At 38.0% G+C, this 22001-nt stretch overlaps 1 protein-coding gene across 1 annotated transcript; it reads left to right on the top strand.

Moving 5' to 3' along the window:
• Positions 1 to 18619: 18619 nt before the first annotated feature.
• On the top strand, positions 18620 to 21390 carry LOC149166290 (protein MOTHER of FT and TFL1-like). The gene is made up of 4 exons (XM_089430121.1): positions 18620 to 18820; positions 18933 to 18994; positions 21207 to 21275; positions 21384 to 21390. The coding sequence occupies exons 1-4, from the start codon at positions 18620 to 18622 to the stop codon at positions 21388 to 21390; spliced, it is 339 nt and encodes a 112-aa protein (XP_089286247.1).
• Positions 21391 to 22001: the final 611 nt, after the last annotated feature.

The raw sequence follows: 22001 nt of genomic DNA, 5'->3' as shown, positions 1-22001 counted from the left end.
TTGTGTCTTATAGCATGATAGTGTTTCACCCTAACCGAACATACAACATTGTAACAATCCTAGTTCCTTTGGGTGTATTTTGAGAAATGAGGTCATCCTTTTATGAAAATGCACTTCCCATTGGCTCATTGCTATATAATGCAACTTCTGTGCAATAAATGGCCACATTGTGTCACTTGATATCTACCATTCTGCGAGATGCATTGGGATGATCTTTTTCTTGGATATGTGATCATGTGTTTGGCACTAGACTCTAATTCTTTAGCATGAAATAGGTCCATATCACACACAACTTGCTTTTTATACCAGCAAGATAAAATCACATATAATATGGAAATTTTCTTTATCAACAATATAGGGAATGGTCCTTGTAAGTCCAATTGCAAATTTTGTAATCTATTGCTCAAAGTTAGTATTCTGTCTACAAGTTTGGTTCTTCTTGAATCCCCTTTACTAGGAACATTCATATCATCCAAAATAGTATAACCCTCAGCTACTTCTCCAGATTCTACAAGATTTTATGTGAGGAGAATACTTTCAGAATGATCTGTCCCATCCAAAACCGTAGCATCCTTCTCCATGACACACACATGGTCTCCAAGTGGGACATGCAATGACAAATATTCAGTCTCTGATGTCACATCAATTTCTATAAGCTCAAGATTTTTCACTAGGGTATCATATTCTGGTCCCTCGGCATGTTCAAGCCTCTTCAATGGATTATCCAAGGAAAGTTGTTGATTGCACACATCCTTGTCTTCTAGAAGAGATTCATTCATACTTAAACAAGGGGATATATTGTAACTTTTTCTAAGTTCCTGAACTTTTGGATGGAATACTAGAGTCCAAGCCAAATCAGGTGCTTAAACAAGGAGATATATTATATCCCTCCGTAACCTTAGGGATCCTCAACGGAGTATCAAACTGGGAAGGTTCCTACTTTCTCACCACAATCTGTATATTTTCTCCAACTTTGAAATTTTGGGTCTCTCCAGCTTCCTGGCCATTGTTTCCCTCAATTTTGGCAGGGTCAATGAATCACTCATGTTTTTCATTGTTGTCCATATCAAACAATTGTTCTCTAATTGGACTTGCATCAGTTATGCCATCAACAATAAAAATGCTTTCCTGGCATGCTCCATATTCAACTTTATTCTTTTCCACAGCTATATTATATCCCTCTGTAACCTCAGGGGTCTTCAAAGGATTATCCAATTGGTAAAGTTCCTACTTGTCATATATTTCAACATTTATTTATGTAATGATCCTAACTAGTGTCCACAAACTTTTCTTCGCAGATTTCTATTACATTATTCTATACAAAATGGTAGACCAGGTATTTATGTTGCTTTTGGTATTTGTATTATTTATGTTGTTGATTTAGTTAGAGGTTGGATTTGTTTTTAGAAACAACTTTAAAATGATACTTCAAAAGCTTGTTTGTGACTAGTTAAATGCTTGTTGGAACACTCTGATAAGCTTGTCTCAAAGTGTTGGACAGATCTTCAATGCTCACTCAACACATTGGTAGAGTTTTGTTCTGGGTTTTGAACCTAGTTCTCAATTTTTTTCATATTTAATTCCTACAGAAGCACTAAAAACTACTTTGAAACAACAAAAAAACAAAAGTAAAAACAATCAAGTGATCAAAGAGCCAAAAAATACATTGAAAAACTACATATTCATAGATTCACTCCCTAGGTTTATTCATTGGTCATGTTCTCTTGAAAAATAAGTAATACCCAAGTTAAAAATTGCAGTCTTATTGTTTAAAAAACATGGTACATTCAGGCAAATAACACATCGTCATCTGAATATTTAGATGAACGGGAAACAAGACCTACTCTAGGTACAGATGAATACTTCAATGAAATGATATATTGCAGTTGCAAAATGTGCCAAAATAGGAAACTAAAGAAGTGAAGGCTTGTTGGTATCCATAGATTGGACCATGGAGTTTATATAGAAGAGGTACATTATAATTAACAAATTGTTATTCTTATAATAAATAAATATGCACATTATTTAATACATTATTATTGATCATTTCATTTGATTTTTTTATTTATGAAAAGTCGCTTCCAGTTCCCAATATTCGTGAAGAACCAATGGATGATATTGATAATAGCGACTCTCAAGATGAAGGACAAGACATATTTATGGAAGAATCCACTTCGCAGATAAATGAGGCTGGTGTCAATGAATTTATCCAAGACTTCTACACATATTTTGAAGAAGTTGTTGATTCACCCCTAGCTCATTTGGCTAGGACAACTCTTTATGCAAATGTTGAATCTTCTATATTGGCGACACTTGTGTTGTTGTTGAACTTGAAGGTTACACATGGACTGACAAACACATGCTTTACTGATATATTAAGGTTGGATTGATATTCCTATAAATTAATTCTCTAGATGCCTTAAATGTTTTGAATATTGTGTATACTTATAAAAATAATTTGTTGTGTTATCGCTCAGGTTGTCCCTTTTGACTCCTAAAGGGATACGGCCGAGGTAACCACAAACCAACTTTGGACTGCAGGCCCTACTACCTGCAGTCAGAGAGGGCTCTCTCTTTATGATTTAGCGTTGTTGGAAGGGATGATTTTAGGCTAGATATGATGCACAGGGGTTATGATTGAGTTTTGGTGGGAAAACTGATACTTTCAGGTAGAGAGGCAGAGTATAGTCTGAATCTTTCAAGCCATTGGGCGTGGAGTCGAGGAAGGGAACTGCCGGTGCGTTTTCTTAATAACAGTGAGGGAACATGGAGCAAGATAGCTGAGGTTGAAGCAATTTTCAGGTTTAAGGGATGGACTGAATGCTAAAGAAAGAGAGGCAGTTAAGAATCTCTCCAACAGATTAGCAGAGAAAATCACAGGGCGCTACCTAGGGGCAGTTAAGAATCCCTAGATAATTGGCCAAAACAGGTGAATCGGGGTAAACATGAGCCAGGAGGAATTCAATGTTCATAACCAATTATTTAGAGGAAAACATCAAGAAACAGCATAAATTGAGCATAGAGAGTATTTAAACTAATTCTAGGATATTCCTTTTTTCTGCTATTTAGATAATGGCAAACACATAAACAGAGATAAGAGGCACTTATTGCTTCAGGACGCAGTGCAGGAATTCCATCTTCAACTCTTCAGACATTCATCGACAACAGACAGTTCGCTTTCCAAGCTTTAAGCAATCTTTGATTACAGGAAAAATTCAGATATACACAGCGAGTCTCTAGTGAAAATTGTCAATTAACCAACCCTTAAAAACTATACAGAGGGTGGTATATATAGGGCAAAAACTCTCTGCAGAGTTCCTTTATTACAACTTGACCTAATTAGCTCATAAAAATGACTACTTGACCTAATCCTATCCAAAAATAAATGCAAAGAATATCTCGGGCCGTGCTCAGGGCCAATGTATCAAAACTGAATAAATGATGCTGTCCTTGGTGGCTTGCTGCAGTGTTTTCTACAATAAATGAGTATGGGTTACTGCTTCCTTGCTGTCCTGGAGCTTTGAATGCCTTGATGGTGATTTGAAGGCAAGGATGGGCTGATGCTTATTGATTTGACTTTCTGGGGGCTTCATCAATGTTCAGGTGCCTCGAGCCCCTAAAAAATCATGACTGATTCTCTCTGGCGTCTTTTCTTCCACTGATACTCTCTGACAAAATCTGGACTGCTGATCTGATGTGCTGCGGGTCTATTCACCAGTAAATAGCCGTTGTTCGGCCTCTGTATCATCTGGAATTGTCTTCTGATCCTTTTGGTATGTTCTGTGAAGAAAACGGATCATTTTTGCGCCTTTTCGGGCTTCCTGGGGCCGCATGGTGAGAATATTCCTTAAAGATTCCCTGAAGATTCTCCATTTCGGCCTAAAAAATCCTGCGATGAGCGATTTGGCACAAATCACTCATCAAAAACTGCCTCAGAATTCGATTCCGGGGCTCCGAAGTGCGACTTTTGCGCCTCTGCGCCCAAAAAAGTGCTGATGACATCAGCATGACGTCAGCATTGTACGACGGGTGACGTCAGCAGGGCGACGTGGCAGGATGACGTCAGCATGATGTCATCACGTACGGATGATGACGTGGCAGGTACGGTGGCGGGGACACGTGGCAGTGACGTGGCAAGAGGCCACGCAGGCAGGTGACTCATCGGGTGACTGGACAAGGGGTGACGTGAGCGGTGACTGTGCAGGGGGTGACGTAGGCGGTGACGTCACCTAGGCCGGAGGCGGTTAGTGGTATGTGGCGCACCGCTTTTCGGGGAGAGCGGTTTCGGAGGGAAGGGCTCTGCCACAGCCCGGCGCTTGACGCGTGGCGGGAGTACGGTGGTAATACCGCCCATCTCCCGGACGTTAAAGGCCGGGAAGTTCGGGGATGGGGCAGCCCGCCCAGCGTCGATCTGCGGGGTTGTGGATCAGACGGCTGGCGGCAAACGCGAAGGGACGGGGAGTTAAGTGCGGGGTATATGCGGAGTATATTCACCTTTTAATATTTGCGCGGGTGGGTTAAAAACATAGGGAAACGGGTTTATGTGGGTTTTACTGGCGCGGGCTTAATATTTATGCACAGAAACTTTGGTTTAGGGGTGGAATATGGGTTTTTTAGAGGTTTTTTGGGTTTTTTGGTTTAGGGAAGAGGTTATTATTCTGACCAGATGTCAGAGTAATCCCTGGACACGGATGGGCTAAAAACAGTCCTAGATGGACTGTGATTTCCCTGACTTAGTAAAAATATGGCTATATTTCCAGGGGGGAATATTTACATAAGGGGATTTATATACATGTTTTAAATAGGGGAAAGGGGAAAATTATTAGGGAGTTATATAATAAGGGTGATGAGAAAAAGGGAGAGGTTAGTGAATTCCAGCCTGAGTACCTCCAACTGAAAAAACTGCCTTAAACCGAAAAATGGATTGCTTATCAAAATTGGAACACAACAGTGGCACTTAGACTAGCACACTCTTATGGACACTTCTTTGGCCGTCTGTAGCAAATATGGAGCATTGCAGCATGCGTAGTACGACATATTTGGCATGTAAAAATGTCGATCATGAAAGATGATTAACCTGCTGCAGCAGGAGGCTAACAGTGGCTCCACTTGGGGATGGCTTTTCCTTGTGAAAAGTCAAGAACAGCAGGTCGGACTGCCTTGTATTCAATTATTGATGTGTTCTGCAAATTTCCCTTGGCTGGCTGCCTTATTGATCCCACCTACCTACCCTAACCAGAACTTACTTTACTGTTAGGTGAAGTGAAATAGCCAATGCAGCCACTTAAGCAATAATAACATGAGTGGGCTTTGCTGCTTGTGCTTGCTAGTGAGAGCAACTGATATTTTGCAATTTGGTATGTCTTTGTCAATCTTTAAGAAGATCAGGAAGCTACTGACCTCCTTTGCGGTGTTTAAATACTGTACAAAACTGTCCTGCAACATATATATACAATTTCTAGGCTGAATTAAAAAACTGTACAAAGGTTGAGGATCGCTCCCATGCCTTGGAGTCGAGAGATCATCGACAACTCTATACTGAGCTATGCAGCCTGTTGATGGAGAAGAGCACTGATATCTTTCATCATTCTGCCTGCCAGCGGATAGGTCATTCAGAACTTGCAGAGGTGCTTGTAATTTTTTACAATTTGGCTCGAATAGGACTTGACTGATCTGTGCAGGCTGCTGGTCTTCTTCTTTTTTGAACAACTCAGATGGCTGAAAACAAAGAGGCAGGGGATCCACTTGGATCGTTTGGTCATATGCTGCTGCTTCTGGGTCCTCCTCAATTTGATATTCAGTGGCTCTTTGGGGCTGCAAACCTAGAGGCAATACCTTTGGAAAAATATTTTGATTAACCTCCAGACGGTTAATCGCAACACGCGGTGACACTTGATCATATATAGCACGATAGTTATCCTTGATAAATTGAAAAGATTCAAAACAAAAGGGTAAAGTTCCTTCACTGAAATCAACACACTCTGCGTTTTCTTCCTTTTCTTCATAGCTGAGATGGGCATGCTGATCATTGGGTTCAGATTGCTGAATATGAACACTGCTTCCTGCCAAAATAGGATCTGATTCCTCTGCAAGGCTGATTTGGTCGTTAGTCTCATAATCATCATCATACAGATCATATTTGGGCAGACAGTTGAAAGAAGAGAAGCTGTTATATTGACACAGGATATCAGGAGACTGCTCCATCATGTATGGCTGAACGAATATGTCATCTGTTTTGTGGCAGGTTTGTTCGTTAATGTCACTACTTTCCTATTGTGAAACAGATCTGTTTTGGTGCTCTGAATATTCCACTTTCATTGTGATCAGCTGCATCATTTCCTCTGTCTTTTGTAACACACTATGAAATCTTTCTTCTTGCTCTGCTTTGCGCTGTTCTTCCCTCCTTCTTAGATTTACCTCTACGTCCACAGCTATGTCCTGCATCTGTTTCAAAGTGGACGGGCATCTTTCTCTCAGACAGAATTCCATCTCTGTGTTAAATTCTCTAGGATATTGCAATACAGCTAGATCAAGGGGAGGTCTTATATTTAAAGGCATGGACTGATACACTTGATTGAATCTGTCTGAAAACTGCTGAACAGATTCGTCTGGATGCCTTTCTAAATGATTGTACTCTTCGATGAGCACAAAGAGATTACCTCTGATCATCCATCTATCAAGGAAAAGCTCGGCACACTGCTGAAACTTAGAGATGCTCGCCTCAGGCAACGCTTTAAACCAAGTCCTAGCTTCGCTTTGCAAAGAAAGGGCAAATAGTCTAAGACTGACATCTTCATCTTCCACTTCAAATGTATTAAGATAATCTTCAAAAGCCTGGATGTGTTTCTGGGCAGTAATACCATTCTCTCCATCAAATCTAGGGAGATATTCAGGATGATTTGCCGGTAGAGGACCAAGCACAGGAGGCAAAATGAGCGGCTTATATCTTTCAGGAACTTTACGAGGCACGGGAGTATGTACAGGAACTAGAAGACTGGACTCTCTTTTTTGTTCCTCCTTGGCTATATGATGATTCCCAACAGCATTAGAAAGCTGCTGCTCTGATGTGCAAGGAGGCTTTTCAACAATCTTTTCCAAAGGAAAAACATCAAAATCTGACATAAAATCATTTTTAAAGTACAATATGCACAGCAAAATCTGGTGCAAGAGAAAGAACAAGATCTCTTGGATGATAGTCCAGGTCAAGAGCCTGATCTGCTTATATAATTCCTTCAGGTTCATTTCTCCAGCGGAGTCTTTGTTATGAGGATGATGTGGAGTCGCGAGGTGGATGAATCAACCTTGAAGTGCCTGATCTCTGTCCACCGTCACAGATCAGAGCTGAACATGAAAAACCCTGAAGAAAAGGAACACTTTCTCCAGCAAACGAGGCGAACTGGTCAAAATTGAGGATTTACACTAATAAACACATGATTCACGTCCCCAGTCGAGTCTCCATTATGTTATCGCTCAGGTTGTCCCTTTTGACTCCTAAAGGGATACGACCGAGGTAACCACAAACCAACTTTGGACTGTAGGCCCTAGCCTACCTGCAGTCAGAGAGGGCTCTCTCTTTATGATTTAGCGTTGTTGAAAGGGATGATTTTAGGCTAGATATGATGCATAGGGGTTATGATTGAGTTTTGGTGGGAAAACTGATACTTTCAGGTAGAGAGGCAGAGTATAGTCTGAATCTTTCAAGCCATTGGGCGTGGAGTCGAGGAAGGGAACTGCTGGTGCATTTCTTAATAACAATGAGGGAACATGGAGCAAGATAGCTGAGGTTGAAGCAATCTTCAGGTTTAAGGGATGGACTGAATGCTAAAGAAAGAGAGGCAGTTAAGAATCTCTCCAACATATTAGCAGAGAAAATCACAGGGCGCTACCTAGGGGCAGTTAAGAATCCCTAGATAATTGGCCAAAACAGGTGAATCGGGGTAAACATGAGCCAGGAGGAATTCAATGTTCATAACCAATTCTTTAGAGGAAAACATCAAGAAACAACAGAAATTGAGCATAGAGAGTATTTAAACTAATTCTAGGCTATTCCTTTTTTTTGCTATTTAGATAATGGCAAACACATAAACAGAGATAAGAGGCACTTATTGCTTCAGGCCGCAGCGCAGGAATTCCATCTTCAACTCTTCAGACATTCATCAACAACAGACAGTTCGCTTTCCAAGCTTTAAGCAATCTTTGATTACAGGAAAAATTCAGGTATACACAGCGAGTCTCTAGTGAAAATTGTCAATTAACCAACCCTTAAAAACTATACAGAGGGTGGTATATATAGGGCAAAAACTCTCTGCAGAGTTCCTTTATTACAACTTGACCTAATTAGGTCATAAAAATGACTACTTGACCTAATCCTATCCAGAAATAAATGCAAAGAATATCTCGAGCCGTGCTCAGGGCCAATGTATCAAAACTGAATAAATGATGCTGTCCTTGGTGGCTTGCTGCAGTGTTTTCTGCAATAAATGAGTATGGGTTACTGCTTCCTTTCTGTCCTGGAGCTTTGAATGCCTTGATGGTGATTTGAAGGCAAGGATGGGCTGATGCTTATTGATTTGACTTTCTGGGGGCTTCATTAATGTTCAGGTGCCTCGAGCCCCTAAAAAATCATGACTGATTCTCTCTGGCGTCTTTTCTTCCACTGATACTCTCTGACAAAATCTGGACTGCTGATCTGATGTGTTGCGGGTCTATTCACCAGTAAATGGCCGTTGTTCGGCCTCCGTATCATCTGGAATTGTCTTCTGATCCTTTTGGTATGTTCTGTGAAGAAAACGGATCATTTTTGTGCCTTTTCGGGCTTCCTGGGGCCGCATGGTGAGAATATTCCTTAAAGATTCCTTGAAGATTCTCCATTTCGACCTAAAAAATCTTGCGATGAGCGATTTGGCGCAAATCGCTCATCAAAAACTGCCTCAAAATTCGATTCCGGGGCTCCGAAGTGCGACTTTTGTGCCTCTGCGCCCAAAAAAGTGCTGATGACGTCAGCATTGTACGACGGGTGACGTCAGCATGACGTTAGCAGGGCGACGTGGCGGGATGACATCAGCATGATGTCATCACATACGGATGATGACGTGGTAGGTACGGTGGCAGGGACACGTGGCAGTGACGTGGCAGGAGGCCACGCAGGCAAGTGACTCATCGGGTGACTGGACAAGGGGTGACGTGGGCGGTGACTGTGCAGGGGGTGACGTAGGCGGTGACGTCACCTAGGCCGGAGGTGGTTAGTGGTATGTGGTGCACCGCTTTTCAGGGACAGCGGTTTCGGAGGGAAGGGCTCCGCCACAGCTCAGCGCTTGACGCGTGGCGGGAGTACGGCGGTAATACCACCCATCTCCCGGACGTTAAAGGCCGGGCGGTTCGGGGATGGGGCGGCCCGCCCAGCGTCGATCTGCGGGGCTGTGGATCGGACGGCTGGCGGCGGACGCGAAGGGACGGCAGGTTAAGTGCGGGGTATATGCGGAGTATATTCGCCTTTTAATATTTGCGCGTGTGGGTTAAAAACGTAGGGAAACAGGTTTATGTGGGTTTTACTGGCGCGGGCTTAATATTTATGCACAGAAACTTTGGTTTAGGGGCGGAATATGGGTTTTTTAGACGTTTTTAGGGTTTTTTGGTTTAGGGAAGAGGTTATTATTCTGACCAGATGTCAGAGTAATCCCTGGACACGGATGGGCTAAAAACAATCCCAGATGGACTGTGATTTCCGTGACTTAGTAAAAATATGGCTATATTGCCAGGGAGGGAATATTTACATAAGGGGATTTATATACATGTTTTAAATAGGGGAAAGGGGAAAATTATTAGGGAGTTATATAATAAGGGTGATGAGAAAAAGGGAGAGGTTAGTGAATTCCAGCTTGAGTACCTCCAACTGAAAAAACTGCCTTAAACCGAAAAATGGATTGCTTATCAAAATTGGAACACAGCAGTGGCACTTAGACTAGCACACTCTTATGGACACTTCTTTGGTCGTCTGTAGCAAATATGGAGCATTGCAGCATGCGTAGTACGACATATTTGGCATGTAAAAATGTCGACCATGAAAGATGATTAACCTGCTGCAGCAAGAGGCTAACATGTTGCACTATGCAGACTTTTGGCAAACAAAATACTTCCAAAGGACAATAAGTTGCCTCATTCTCATAGAGAAGTATCTTCAATAATTAAAGACATTGGAATGGAGTACAAGAGATATGATGCATGTCCAAATGACCATATATTGTACTATGGAAATAATGCAAATTTACAACAATGCCCAAAGTGTCACACAAATAGGTATCGTCAAGATCAATTATCCAAGAAGGTTCCTTATAAAGTATTACGACACATTCCACTAAAGCCAAGGTTTGAGAGAATGTTCAAATGCAAGGAGTTGGAAAAATATATGGATCATCATGCACAAGGGAGGAGCCAAGATGGTGTCATGCGTATGGTTGCGGATAGTAAATATTGGAAAGATATTGAGGTAAAATGGCCACATTTAAGAAATGAGCCAAGGAATGCAAGAATTTCTCTAGCAATGGATGGCGTAAATCCTTTTGGAGATCTTAGAACAACATATTCTGTTTGGCCAGTGTTAATTATAAACAACAATCTCCCCCCTTGGATGGCAATGAAAAAGGAACATGCAATGTTAACTCTTATCATACCAGGTACTAGAACATGTGAATGCAATGTTTTCTTGAAGATTATATAAAAATATTTCAATTCAGTTAATCCTAATAAATAACTCTTTGTTCACTTAGGGAAATATCAGGTAAAGGATATGGATGTATACATGGATCCCCTCATTGATGAGCTTCGTGAATTATGGGATGGTGTAAATATGTTTGATGTATCAAGACCTATCAATGATAGAAACTTCCTATTTCATGCGATTCTTATCTAGACAATTCATGATGCCCCGGGGCTCTCTATTTGTTGTGGTAATATAATATAAATTACATTTATAATTATTATGTTCATTTTAGCATTTATTAAATAAGGGTTCCAATCTTATTTTAGGACTACAAACAAAGGGGAAACATGGTTGTCCATCATGTGGGCCAAAATTGTTGCATAGGCAGTCAAGGGATCTCAATAAAACTGTCTATGATGAGTATCGACAATTCTTACCACAAAATCATCGCTATCGAGTGCGTGATAAACATATGTTCAATGGAAAGGAAGTGGAAATGAGGAAGCCAATAAAGATGAACCCTGCTAGGTGGAAAGCGATGTATGACAAAAAAGAAGGGACAGGCTTTCCCCTAGGAATGAAAAGACTCTCTCTTTTCTACAAATTAGAATATTATGAGAGCTTCCCAATAGCCCACCTATTTGATACTATGCACATCTGGAAAAATGTGGTAGAGTGCTTGTGGAAACATCTAAATGGAAATAACATTGAAGCACAAATAAAGTTAAGAAAGGACCTTCGAGTTTCCAATATCATGTTGAACATGTGGTTGCATGAAGACAACTCATATGTTCATAATCCATGGACATTTACATCAAATGAGAAAGAAAACATCATTTCTACTATGAAAAGCATAAGATTTCCTTCTAGCTTTGGTGCGACATTAAAAAACTTATTCACAAGAGACGGATCAGAGTTCTCAGGCCTAAAAACACATGATTGACACAATTGGATAAAGGTAACGTTGTCACATGTTATATTTGTTGGAAACTTAATTATAAAATTGTATATCCTAGTGATAATATCAGTTCATGCATATTTGGACATGGTTATTTGTTGATAGACATGCTAGTATAGTGATGAAATTAGTTTATGCATATTTGAACATGGTTATTTGTTAATGGTCATGCAGTATGTGTTGCCTACAGCAATACCAAGTACTTTGACCACAATGTCACTTTGACTATTTACAAATTATGTAAATATCTGAGGTATTTTTCAATCCATCATGCATACTCTTCCATTACTCTTATCATTTGAAGTGCAACATTGGTTATGCCTTTATATGAGTTTCTACTTTTAGTTTACAAGAAATAACAAGTCTTTATTGTAATACTTGTAGGTGGGTCTCATCTAAAGAGATACACCAGGATGACTTGAAGCATTGGAAGAGGAATGTTTCACTTTTGATGTGTGATATTCAAATGTGCTCCCCTCCAAGCTTCTTAATTCTCAAGAGCACTACCTTGCACACCTAGTAGAAGAGATTGAACAGTGTGGTCCTATTCATATTTGAACAATGTGGCTCGTGGAGAGATATATGAAGGTCTTGAAACGACTTGTGAGTCAAAAGGCTCGACCAGAAGGGTCCATAGTTGAGGGGTACATGGTTTTCCAGGCCATGGTTCATTTGAGTGAGTACTTACCTCAATTGCATCTTGAAGCTGCGTGATTATGGAATTATAACCAATCTCAATCATTTGAAGGAGAAAAATTAGAGGGAGAAGGGACTTCAAATAGGATAAAAGGTATAAAAAAGGGTTAGGAGTTATTTGTATCTTAAGTTTTATATTACATAGCTTTAAATAATTATTAATTCATTGAACGAAAAAAAATTTCATTGTAGATGCGAAGGAGTGGGAGGCATTACATTTGTATGTTGCATACAATTCTGACTTTATGTTGGAATGGATGGAGAAGTACGCTAAAAAAAAAAAGAAATTAGAAGATGAAAATGCATGGGCCAATATATACAATACACATGGTCAAAACAATACTCGAGGATTTCCTACAAGCCATAAAGAAAGTGGCCAGAGAGATGCTCGTGGAATTGGCTAAAGGCCAATATTGAACACGAGGCAACAAAACGGAATAATAGAGTAACACAACAACAATTGCATTTCATTAAAGGATCCATAAATGGGGAGGTGATATATATTAATATATTGCATATATTTAATAAAAAAAAAATTAGATTTCATACCCTTGAATCTAATTAGTTGATATTTATATGAATTTAGGTAAGATATTACAAAGGAATGTGGAATTTTGGTCATCATTTTCACATCAGAAAAGTTGATAAAAAGAGAAAAACTTATGATTGTGGAGTTTCAGCATCATTTGAGGTGGAATGTCGTTCACATGCAAATGATAGACAACCAATCACAAGAACACTTCGCTACTATGGAGTGTTGGAGGACATTATCGAGCTTGATTTCATGTCTTTCAAGAAAGTTATTTTTCATGTTGAATGGTAAAAGCTTATTGAAGTGGGAGAAGAAAAAACTATCTTGCTCCATGATAATGGATTCCACATGATCAATACATCTAGGTTTGAAGCCACTTCTGAACCTTATGTGTTTCCAAGTCAACGTGACCAAAATTTTCTCATTCCAAATTTAGAACAACCTGGTTGGTCATTTGTGATTGATTATGATCCAAGAGGACGAAGAGTAACATTTGTTCAAGATGTAGAGGACCACGATTTACTTGAAGATGCAGAAGTTCCCCCTGAAGACATAGATGGCCAAGATGGAGATGATGAAGAATTTATTATCAATGATGCATATCACCAAGATGAAGACCAAGACGAGTTTATTGAAGTTTCTAAAGGACGTGAGCAACCACATGGGCATCAAATCCATGAAGATGATGAATTCATTGATTTTAATTTTCCTGTAGTTGAAGGTGATGAAGACTATGAAAATGATGGTATTAATTTATTTGTGGATTTAGGGTCTATTAATGATGGGGTATATATGCCATCAGATGAGGAGATTTCATCTGAGAATGACATTTTACGATCACTATGTATACTTTAAGATAGTTTTAAGGATTCACTACAATATAATTTTTCTTTACAACTTAGACATATGAGTTTTTAATTGTAATGAACATTAAGTAATTTGAATGTTTAATGTTTTACTTGTGAGGATGACATTTTTCGATCACTGTGTTTACTTTAAGATGGTTATAAGGATTCACTGCAATATAATTTTTCTTTACAAGCTAAGTATTGAGTTTTTAATTGTAATGAACATCAAGTAATTTGAATGTTTAAGGTTTTACTTGAAAGACATATATATTTGGTGTTACTGATTCTATTTTCTTATCGGTTTTTTTATCAAGGTTTTCTTATTTTTATGTTATTATTTGCTTTATTAAGAGTGTACCCATGGGTGTTACCGATGCTACTATGGGGGATTCAATGATATTCACTACTTTTATGGAAATGTTAACAAATGCACGAGGGCAAGACATTGCTATGATGATGCATGAGGTAAGCTTGAATATTGTCTTTTATATGTTCAATTATCTTATATTCCTTATTATATTATGCTAATTTATGTTTGTGGAATGCAGGCAATCACTAAAGTCATTCCAACCCGTATAACACCATATAATACATCTAAGGTAATGATAGTGGTAAAACTTGATCAATATTTTTGTGCATTTAGTTAACCTATTTCACTATATATATTTATTAATATTTGTGTTTTTACTAAGAGTGCATTTTTTTGGCATGCAGGATTCATTTATGCCCCTCAATACAACCAATTTTGGCATGCAGGGATCATTAATGCCCCCATATACATCTAATGTTATGCAAAATGTAAGATTCAACCATTTATTTGTGTGAGTTTGATTATGTTATTTGTTGAGAAATCTAGGGCATATATTTAATAAAGCTTTTGCACAATGACTCCATGATTTATGAGGTGTTACGAAGAGCTACATCATGCCTTCAAATGGATCACCCCATCCGTTTTTTTCTTCTTGTACATACAATGCTATTTTAACAAGTAACCCAGGCAATACATTATTCCAAAACATGATGTCAAGTTACTTTTCTAGGGTTTTTATGTAATCAAGAGGCCTTTTTAGGGTTTCTTAAATTCAAACCTTAGATCACTCTCTTTTCCCTTTATGTCATTCTAGAGTTTATCCCATGCCCTAGAAATCAAATCATAGGGAACAAATACTTAAGATTAAGGTTTCTAAATACTAGGGTATTTCTTAAAATATAAACCCATAAATTCAACCCTACTACATCTTATGATGGACCCTTTAAAAGAAAATTATTATACATACCTCATGAACACCTATCTGTACTGATTGGTATTTAGTAAACAGCACTACATGGTAAATAGTAGATGCCCCTTCATAAAAGCCACTTACAACCAGTACTCCCCTCCGCTAAGAGCTTATGGTTTCAACATACAGTTGTTACATCTCAACGAGGACAGAAAGCTATAAATCCATGTGGTCAACCAGAAATAGCCTAGCTTATTCATCGTGATCCTGAAAGGTGTGCAAGTGTTTAGCTAATCCGACATCAAGATGTTGACAACCGTAAGGTTGGAGGGCCATTGTTGCTCAAATTCATCAATGTAGATATGTTGATGAGGGTATGACCAGAGCTTACTTATATTGAAGCATGTGAAGGGATTCAAGGGAGAAATGGTGACCAAATCTTCCATAATGTTGGGTCTTGAAGAATCTGATAAAGAGATAAAGCAAACAATGAATGACACATGTGCTATGGGTGTTGATATCCTTACAATGGAATAGTATTTGCAGCCCATGGCTTTCAAAGAATGAAATTTGATTAGTATTGTTGATACAGGCTCTGGAAAAACAATGGCATATCCTTTACCTGCTATTGTTCATGTTAATATGCAACCTTATCTAGCTTCAGATTCTGAACCCTAAATGCGAGCATTCTTGCATTCATAGTCGCTGCATTATTATTTGCGGAAGCTTACACACACCTTTCATGAAGAAAAGATTATGGTGCTATTACTATTGAGGAAGCTAACTCCATGACAATCTCCTGATTGTTTTGATTGACATCGCTGATTCTTTGGGTGATAGTCAACAATTTGGATGAATTTCCTGGTGATAGATTAGAATCTAGATAAATATGATGCCAAAAAGAAACTGCTTTGAGCACATTGTAGCTAAACTCCAATTCATGTGTAAATCACACCAATTCTAGATCGAGGATTGTGAAAGCAGGTTTACTATGGAATAGTTTCTGGTGTTGAATCATTAGGTCTCAAAAGATACAAGCCTGTAATATTGGTTAAGAGGTGCCTCAATTTCCACTATTCTGGACCTGTTGCACTCAAAGGAAGACATAAATCATGCCAAGAATATTGTGGCCAATAACACTAGATGGGTGAGGAAAATCGCACAAGTATAAACTTGCAATGTCAATAGAGAAGGGGTTAAAATATGTAGAGTGCCCCAATCCAGATCCACCGCATCTATTCAGCTACCACAACTTTATCACACAGATCTTGTATATACAACATGAAAGGGTATTCAGATTTATTTACGAAAAATAGAAATCAATCTTAGATGCCTTATAAAGTATTGATTTGGCCGTAGATTCAATGTGTGCAAGGTCAAGTTGCAGATTGGGTATGGGCATCTTTTAGAGCCCAGTTTTGATACAGAGACAACAACTCTGAGCAAAAATAAGGAAAATGCATTTGTGATTTGAAGTGTGACTGCTTTTTCCAAATATCGGTTGAGTTTTTACTGCTTTTTCCCATTCTTTTATGTCACTCTTGAAGATATTTTTACTGCTTTTTCCAATTCTTTTATGTCACTCTTGGCCTCAGAGTTAATCGTTTCTTTGTATATTTTTAGTAATTTTTCCCATTCTTTTATGTCACTCTTGGCCTCAGAGTTAATAGCTTCTTTGGTCTGCCAGTTGTTGTTGCAGTTCTTCTTCCCTGGATTTTGGCAAGCACTATTCTTCTCCACTTTCACTACTCTATTTGAAGAATGAAGCAACCAACCATTACAAGCCTGCAAGTTTATACACTTCAGTTATTGGTTCTTCATCATAAACTAATGTTTTCTCCATTCCCATTCCCATTGCATTTGTGGAGCTGCAACTGCTCAGAAGGGTTGTTGAACTCTTCCTCTGGGGTTTCTGCCTGATTCATTAATTGATAATATCAAAGGCATCATGGAGAGAAGAGAGTTAAAGTCTTCAGAGGGAAGAAGTTGCATGCAGAATTGCCATATGTTGATCAGGAATGCAGCTGGGTTTTTCTTGGCATTAACTATCTTGGCTATTGCATTTTCACCTGCAGGTGATGTTTCAATTCAGGGGTTAAATTTTGCTAATTTCCATTTTACATGTTTAAATTTTGTAGTTTGTTTTCTATAACACGCCAAGATTTATAATATAAACTTATTTTTACCATAAAATTTGGCAAAATTTTAAGTTTTAAGATCAATTTCCATTCTTAAACTTTTCCATCCTTATCAAGGATATGAATACAATATTAACTTAAAATTTATCTACATTGTGTGCTTTACAGGTGCTTATGATCCACTGGATCCAAATAGTAACATAACAATCAAATGGGATATTGTGTCTTGGACTGCAGATGGATATGTTGCAAGTAATGCCCTTTCATCAAATAGGTCTTGAATTATAATTCCCTTTCCTCATTTTCCTGAAATAAATGTTGAGCTTTTCTGAATTTCATTCCTAGTATCCTACAAGTTAAATTCTAAAAGCTTGACATGATGACAAATTTGGAAAACCTTCAAGTTAGGTAGAGTTTATTTTGATATTGATTAAAATTTCTGATAAATTGTGTTGTATTGATTGGTATGTTCGATAATTTGAGTAAATACTTCACTCATTTTTAATTAGCTTTATGTCCCTGAAGTTAAGTAAGTACTCACTAGAAACATTGGTACAATTTACTAAAAATTCCCTGAAAATCTTCATGCTAGAACTTATTTTACTCTTTGCTGAGTCTAATGAGCTTCCCTCTGTAGGTGGCCGTGACCATGCACAATTTTCAGCAATACCGCCATATACCAAGCCCCCTAGGATGGACTTTGGGTTGGCACTGGGCATAAAAGGAGGTCATCTGGGCTGTGGTTGGTGGCCAGATAACAGAGCAAGGATATTGCTCCAAATGGAAAGCAGGTGTTCCACACTGTTGCAAGAAGGAACCCACCATTGTTGATCTCTTACCAGGTGTGCCTTACAATCAACAATTTACTAATTGCTGCAAAGGTGGAGCATTGGCATCTTGGGCTCAGGATCCTCCAAATTCCATCACATCCTTCCAAGTTAGTGTGGGCAATTTAGGGACCACTAACAAAACTGTCAAATTGCCAAAGAATTTCACTTTGAAGGCTCTAGGACCAGGTTATACTTGTGGCCCTGCTAAGATTGTTAAACCCAACCTGTTCTTTAGTCCAGATCGCCGCAGAACCACTCAAGTTCTGAGTAATACACTATTATAATCCCTCATAATTTATATATTTGTGAATGTTATGTGTTTCACTCTGAGCTGGCTAAGTCTTATATTTGAATTTCCCTTGTCCTTGTGCAGTGACATGGAATGTAACATGCACATATTCTCAGTTCTTGGCTCAAAAAAGTTCAACATGCTATGTCTCCTTATCATCGTTCTATAATGATACTATAACACCATGCCCTACTTGCGCCTGCGCTTGCCGGAACAACATAACTCAACCTGCTTGTATTGAGTATGATTCTTATTCCCTTGCAAATTCATTCAATTTATTTACATGCCATAAGACACCTCCGCTACATTCGCCACTTAACTTGAATCGACTTCGACTGTGAATTTGAAGGAGGTGAGAAAGGAGAAGGAAGGAAATCAGGAAGCAAAATTGGGATTCATCTCTGCTGCAATGGCTCGTTCAACAGATCCCCTGGTAGTAGGAAGAGTGATAGGCGATGTTATTGACATGTTCGTGCCTTCAATGGACATGGCCGTCTACTATGGATCCAAGCAGGTCACCAATGGCTACGAGATCAAGCCCTCTGCTACTGTTGACCACCCCAATGTGCAAATAGCGGGTCGACACTTCGACGAGAGTCTCTATACTCTGGTACCCATTTCATCAATAATTTAATTCCAGCACCTCTGGTTTCATAGAATGAATATTTACATATAAATTTGTTATGGGTCTTCTATGAATGCATGCATTTACATTTGATCAGGTAATGATAGACCCAGATGCTCCTAGTCCAAGCGAACCCAACATGCGGGAATGGGTTCACTGGTATAATAAATTCCTTCCCTTCTCCTCTCTTCAATTTATACAAACATGCAAGAATGGCTTCACTGATATAATAAATTTGTACCCTTCTACTCTCTTCAATTTATACAGACAATACACTGCAAAAAATTGAAAGAGAGACACTCTAATGGTAATAATATTTGGTTATTATTACCAGGTCTGATATGCACATCGAGGTTGCAGAGTTCATATCTCCAGTTTTAGTATTCTAATATGCATGCTTGAGCTTCACAACCTCTGCAATCTTATCAAAGTTTCTAGTGCATATTAGACTAGATAGGTCTGATTTTATTTGGTAGTGCTCACATTCAATTATAACTTGATGGTGTCTAAACAATGGCACCGGTTTAGATCATGTTGTGCCATTGTCCATATTCAATGAACTCACTACCTTTGTCCATATTCAATGTACTCAGTGCTGCCACAAAATGGCACATACATAGAAGTTGAGTCATTCCCATCCTCACATAGAGTTGCCAGCACTTCCTCTTCCTCCTTTTGCATTTGTACTATCACCACTTCATTGCATATTTGCCACACCATACTATTTACTATTTTTATATGGGCCAATATGCTATCCTATTAATCCCTGCTGTATAATGCACAATTGTAACACTAACATAGGCACCAGAAGCTATGCTAATAGAAACGATTAAAAGTAAAGTAAGATTCTAAGACCTTAATGTCTTTGCATGTCAAACACTATGTAATAAATATTCAGGTTTGCACATGGAGTTCATAGGTTCAAGGGTAAAACATTGAGATCTGTGGCCAGCCCTAATAGATTCAAGGTTGTTTGCTTCTGGACTGTAACACTATCTAAGAAACATTTTGTTTGCTCATTGAGTCTGTTGATTCAAAGTTAAAATCAATATTATCTAATAAAGAGTTTCTTTTCAGCAAGAGCTAATAGATTCAAGGTTAAAACATTCAGGTCTGCAACTAGAGTTAATAACTTAATAGATCCATCTTCAAGGTTAAGACATCTTTTTTTTTTGGCCTGGGAAACACTATCTAATAAATATTCAGTTCGAAATACCTGGGAAACACTATTTAATAAATATTCAGTTCGAAATAATAGTCTTTGGACAATCAAGTATTATTTAATAAATATTTTGAGTATTTTCAAAAACCTAGCGATCATATATTCACTTTTAAAACATTAAAATAATAGTTTTTGTCTTGTCAAAATACCATATAATTGGTACTAGAGAATAATAGATTCAAATTTTTGAATATGAGGTTTGCACACAATTATTATTTTATTATGGTTAACCAAAATAGATCTGGTGAAAATGGATCTATTATTTATGGTAGTTCTTTAAATTTGGTATCTCAGTGAACTTTGCACCCAGCTTAAAAATAGATTGATAAAGATGGATATAATGCTGGTTGGTATTGGTAATGGGAGTTTATTCATAGTTTTTCTTAATTTGGTATCTCTTTGACGTTTGCAGCTGGTTGATGGATAGATCGTAGTTCAGTTGGATCTACTCTAATTTTCATCTGGCTTTAATACATCATGGATGGCTTTAATACATCATGGATTTTTGTGGACTTTAATGGTTAAGAAAATTCTATCATAGTGTATTAGGTTAAGATGGTTTATTTATTTATTTTCTCCTATCTTTTGCTTAAGTTGATATATTCTTTGAGATTAAGATGCTTTTTTAATAGGTTTGATGAAGATTAATGTATTCTAGTTTACTAGGTTAATATTTTTTGTTTTAGTAATTTTTTTGTTCTCATCATCTTAAAGATAACATGAACTTAAGATGAATCATTTTAGGTCTAAACTATTTGGTTTTAGGTTTAGTTAAGATTAGTCTCTTCTAGCTTGTGAGGTTAATTTGTTTTGTTTTACTTTTTTAGTTTTTTTAATTGTTTTACTTTTTTAGTTGTTTTTACCTAAGGTGATAAACTCTTGAACCGAGATTTTTTTGTCAGTTTTTTTAAATACTGACTTTTAAGCATTGAGGTGTGATATTTTCGAGGTTTAGATAGATTTATACTATCTTTAGGTTAGATTAAATGGAACTGATATTCTTACGGATTAGATAGATTTGTACATTCTTATGTTAGATTAAATGGAACTATGTTGGATTCTACTAGGTTATTTACAGTTGTTTTAAGATAATGGTCAATAAGTTGAATAAATAATAAAAAAAAAAATTGTATTGGTGATCCCACTCAGGATAGTGACTGATATTCTTGGAGCCACAGATGCAACTCAAGGCCAACTAGCCTTTTCACTTGGTGGACTGTGTGTATTACATAGTACTTGGCCTTCGTTCCTTCTATTTTTAACAGTTCAAAATGTTGTTTAATTTCATTATTTTATCTCAGTGGTTGAGTTTACAAGTTTTTGCAGGGCATGAAATAGATATGTTGTGATTTGTGACATGATGTACTTTCTATCCCATTAACTATTTTGGTCATCTTTTTTTCCACATGCTTTGTAATACTAAGTACTTTTCCTGTCTATCAGTGGAAATCATGAAGTTTGATGCGTGCAAAGGAGTATGCTTCTGGATACCCTTGCAAAAGAATTGGCTCCAGGAACGATCAGATTCAATGCTAAAGTTGTTTCCATTCAACAGTCTACAGATTCTTCTTTAACTATAGTAAAACTAGGAGATGGAACGCTTATCAAAGCTAAGGTAGCATCTTAAATCCAAACTTCTAACTCCCATTTGAAGTAGTAAAACTTGGGCGTAATTCTGACAAATTACCTGGTAGTTACGCTACAATAAGCCTTCTGAAGCTGAAGAAGAATAATTACATATCCTTGGAATGTAACAATGTAACAAAGTGTTGAGCCCCTCTAGAGACATCCTTCTATAGACTTTGATTCTCAAATGATATTTGAGGCATCCCTGTTCTCCTATGTTTTTTACCTATTTTCTATGGAATGGGGATGAGAACAGGAATGCCACAAATATCATTTGATGCATCTCCATTTTTGTGGGAACGGCTCATTGGATGTCAC

This window comes from Pinus tabuliformis, chromosome 5_1, assembly GCF_031772625.1.
Source record: "Pinus tabuliformis cultivar Carrire ecotype Pingquan chromosome 5_1, CPIR1, whole genome shotgun sequence".
Classification (NCBI taxonomy): Eukaryota; Viridiplantae; Streptophyta; class Pinopsida; order Pinales; family Pinaceae; genus Pinus; species Pinus tabuliformis.
The sequence above is the reverse complement of the archived record's forward strand: the minus strand, read 5'-3'. Positions and strand labels throughout refer to the sequence as shown.

Excerpts from the sequence above, each read along its gene's own strand:
- LOC149166290 (XM_089430121.1), top strand. The coding sequence starts at position 18,620 with ATGGCTCGTTCAACAGATCCCCTGGTAGTAGGAAGAGTGATAGGCGAT. Across the intron at positions 18,821-18,932 it reads ACGAGAGTCTCTATACTCTG|GTAATGATAGACCCAGATGC; the intron begins GTACCCATTTCA and ends ACATTTGATCAG. Across the intron at positions 18,995-21,206 it reads ATGCGGGAATGGGTTCACTG|GATAGTGACTGATATTCTTG; the intron begins GTATAATAAATT and ends GATCCCACTCAG.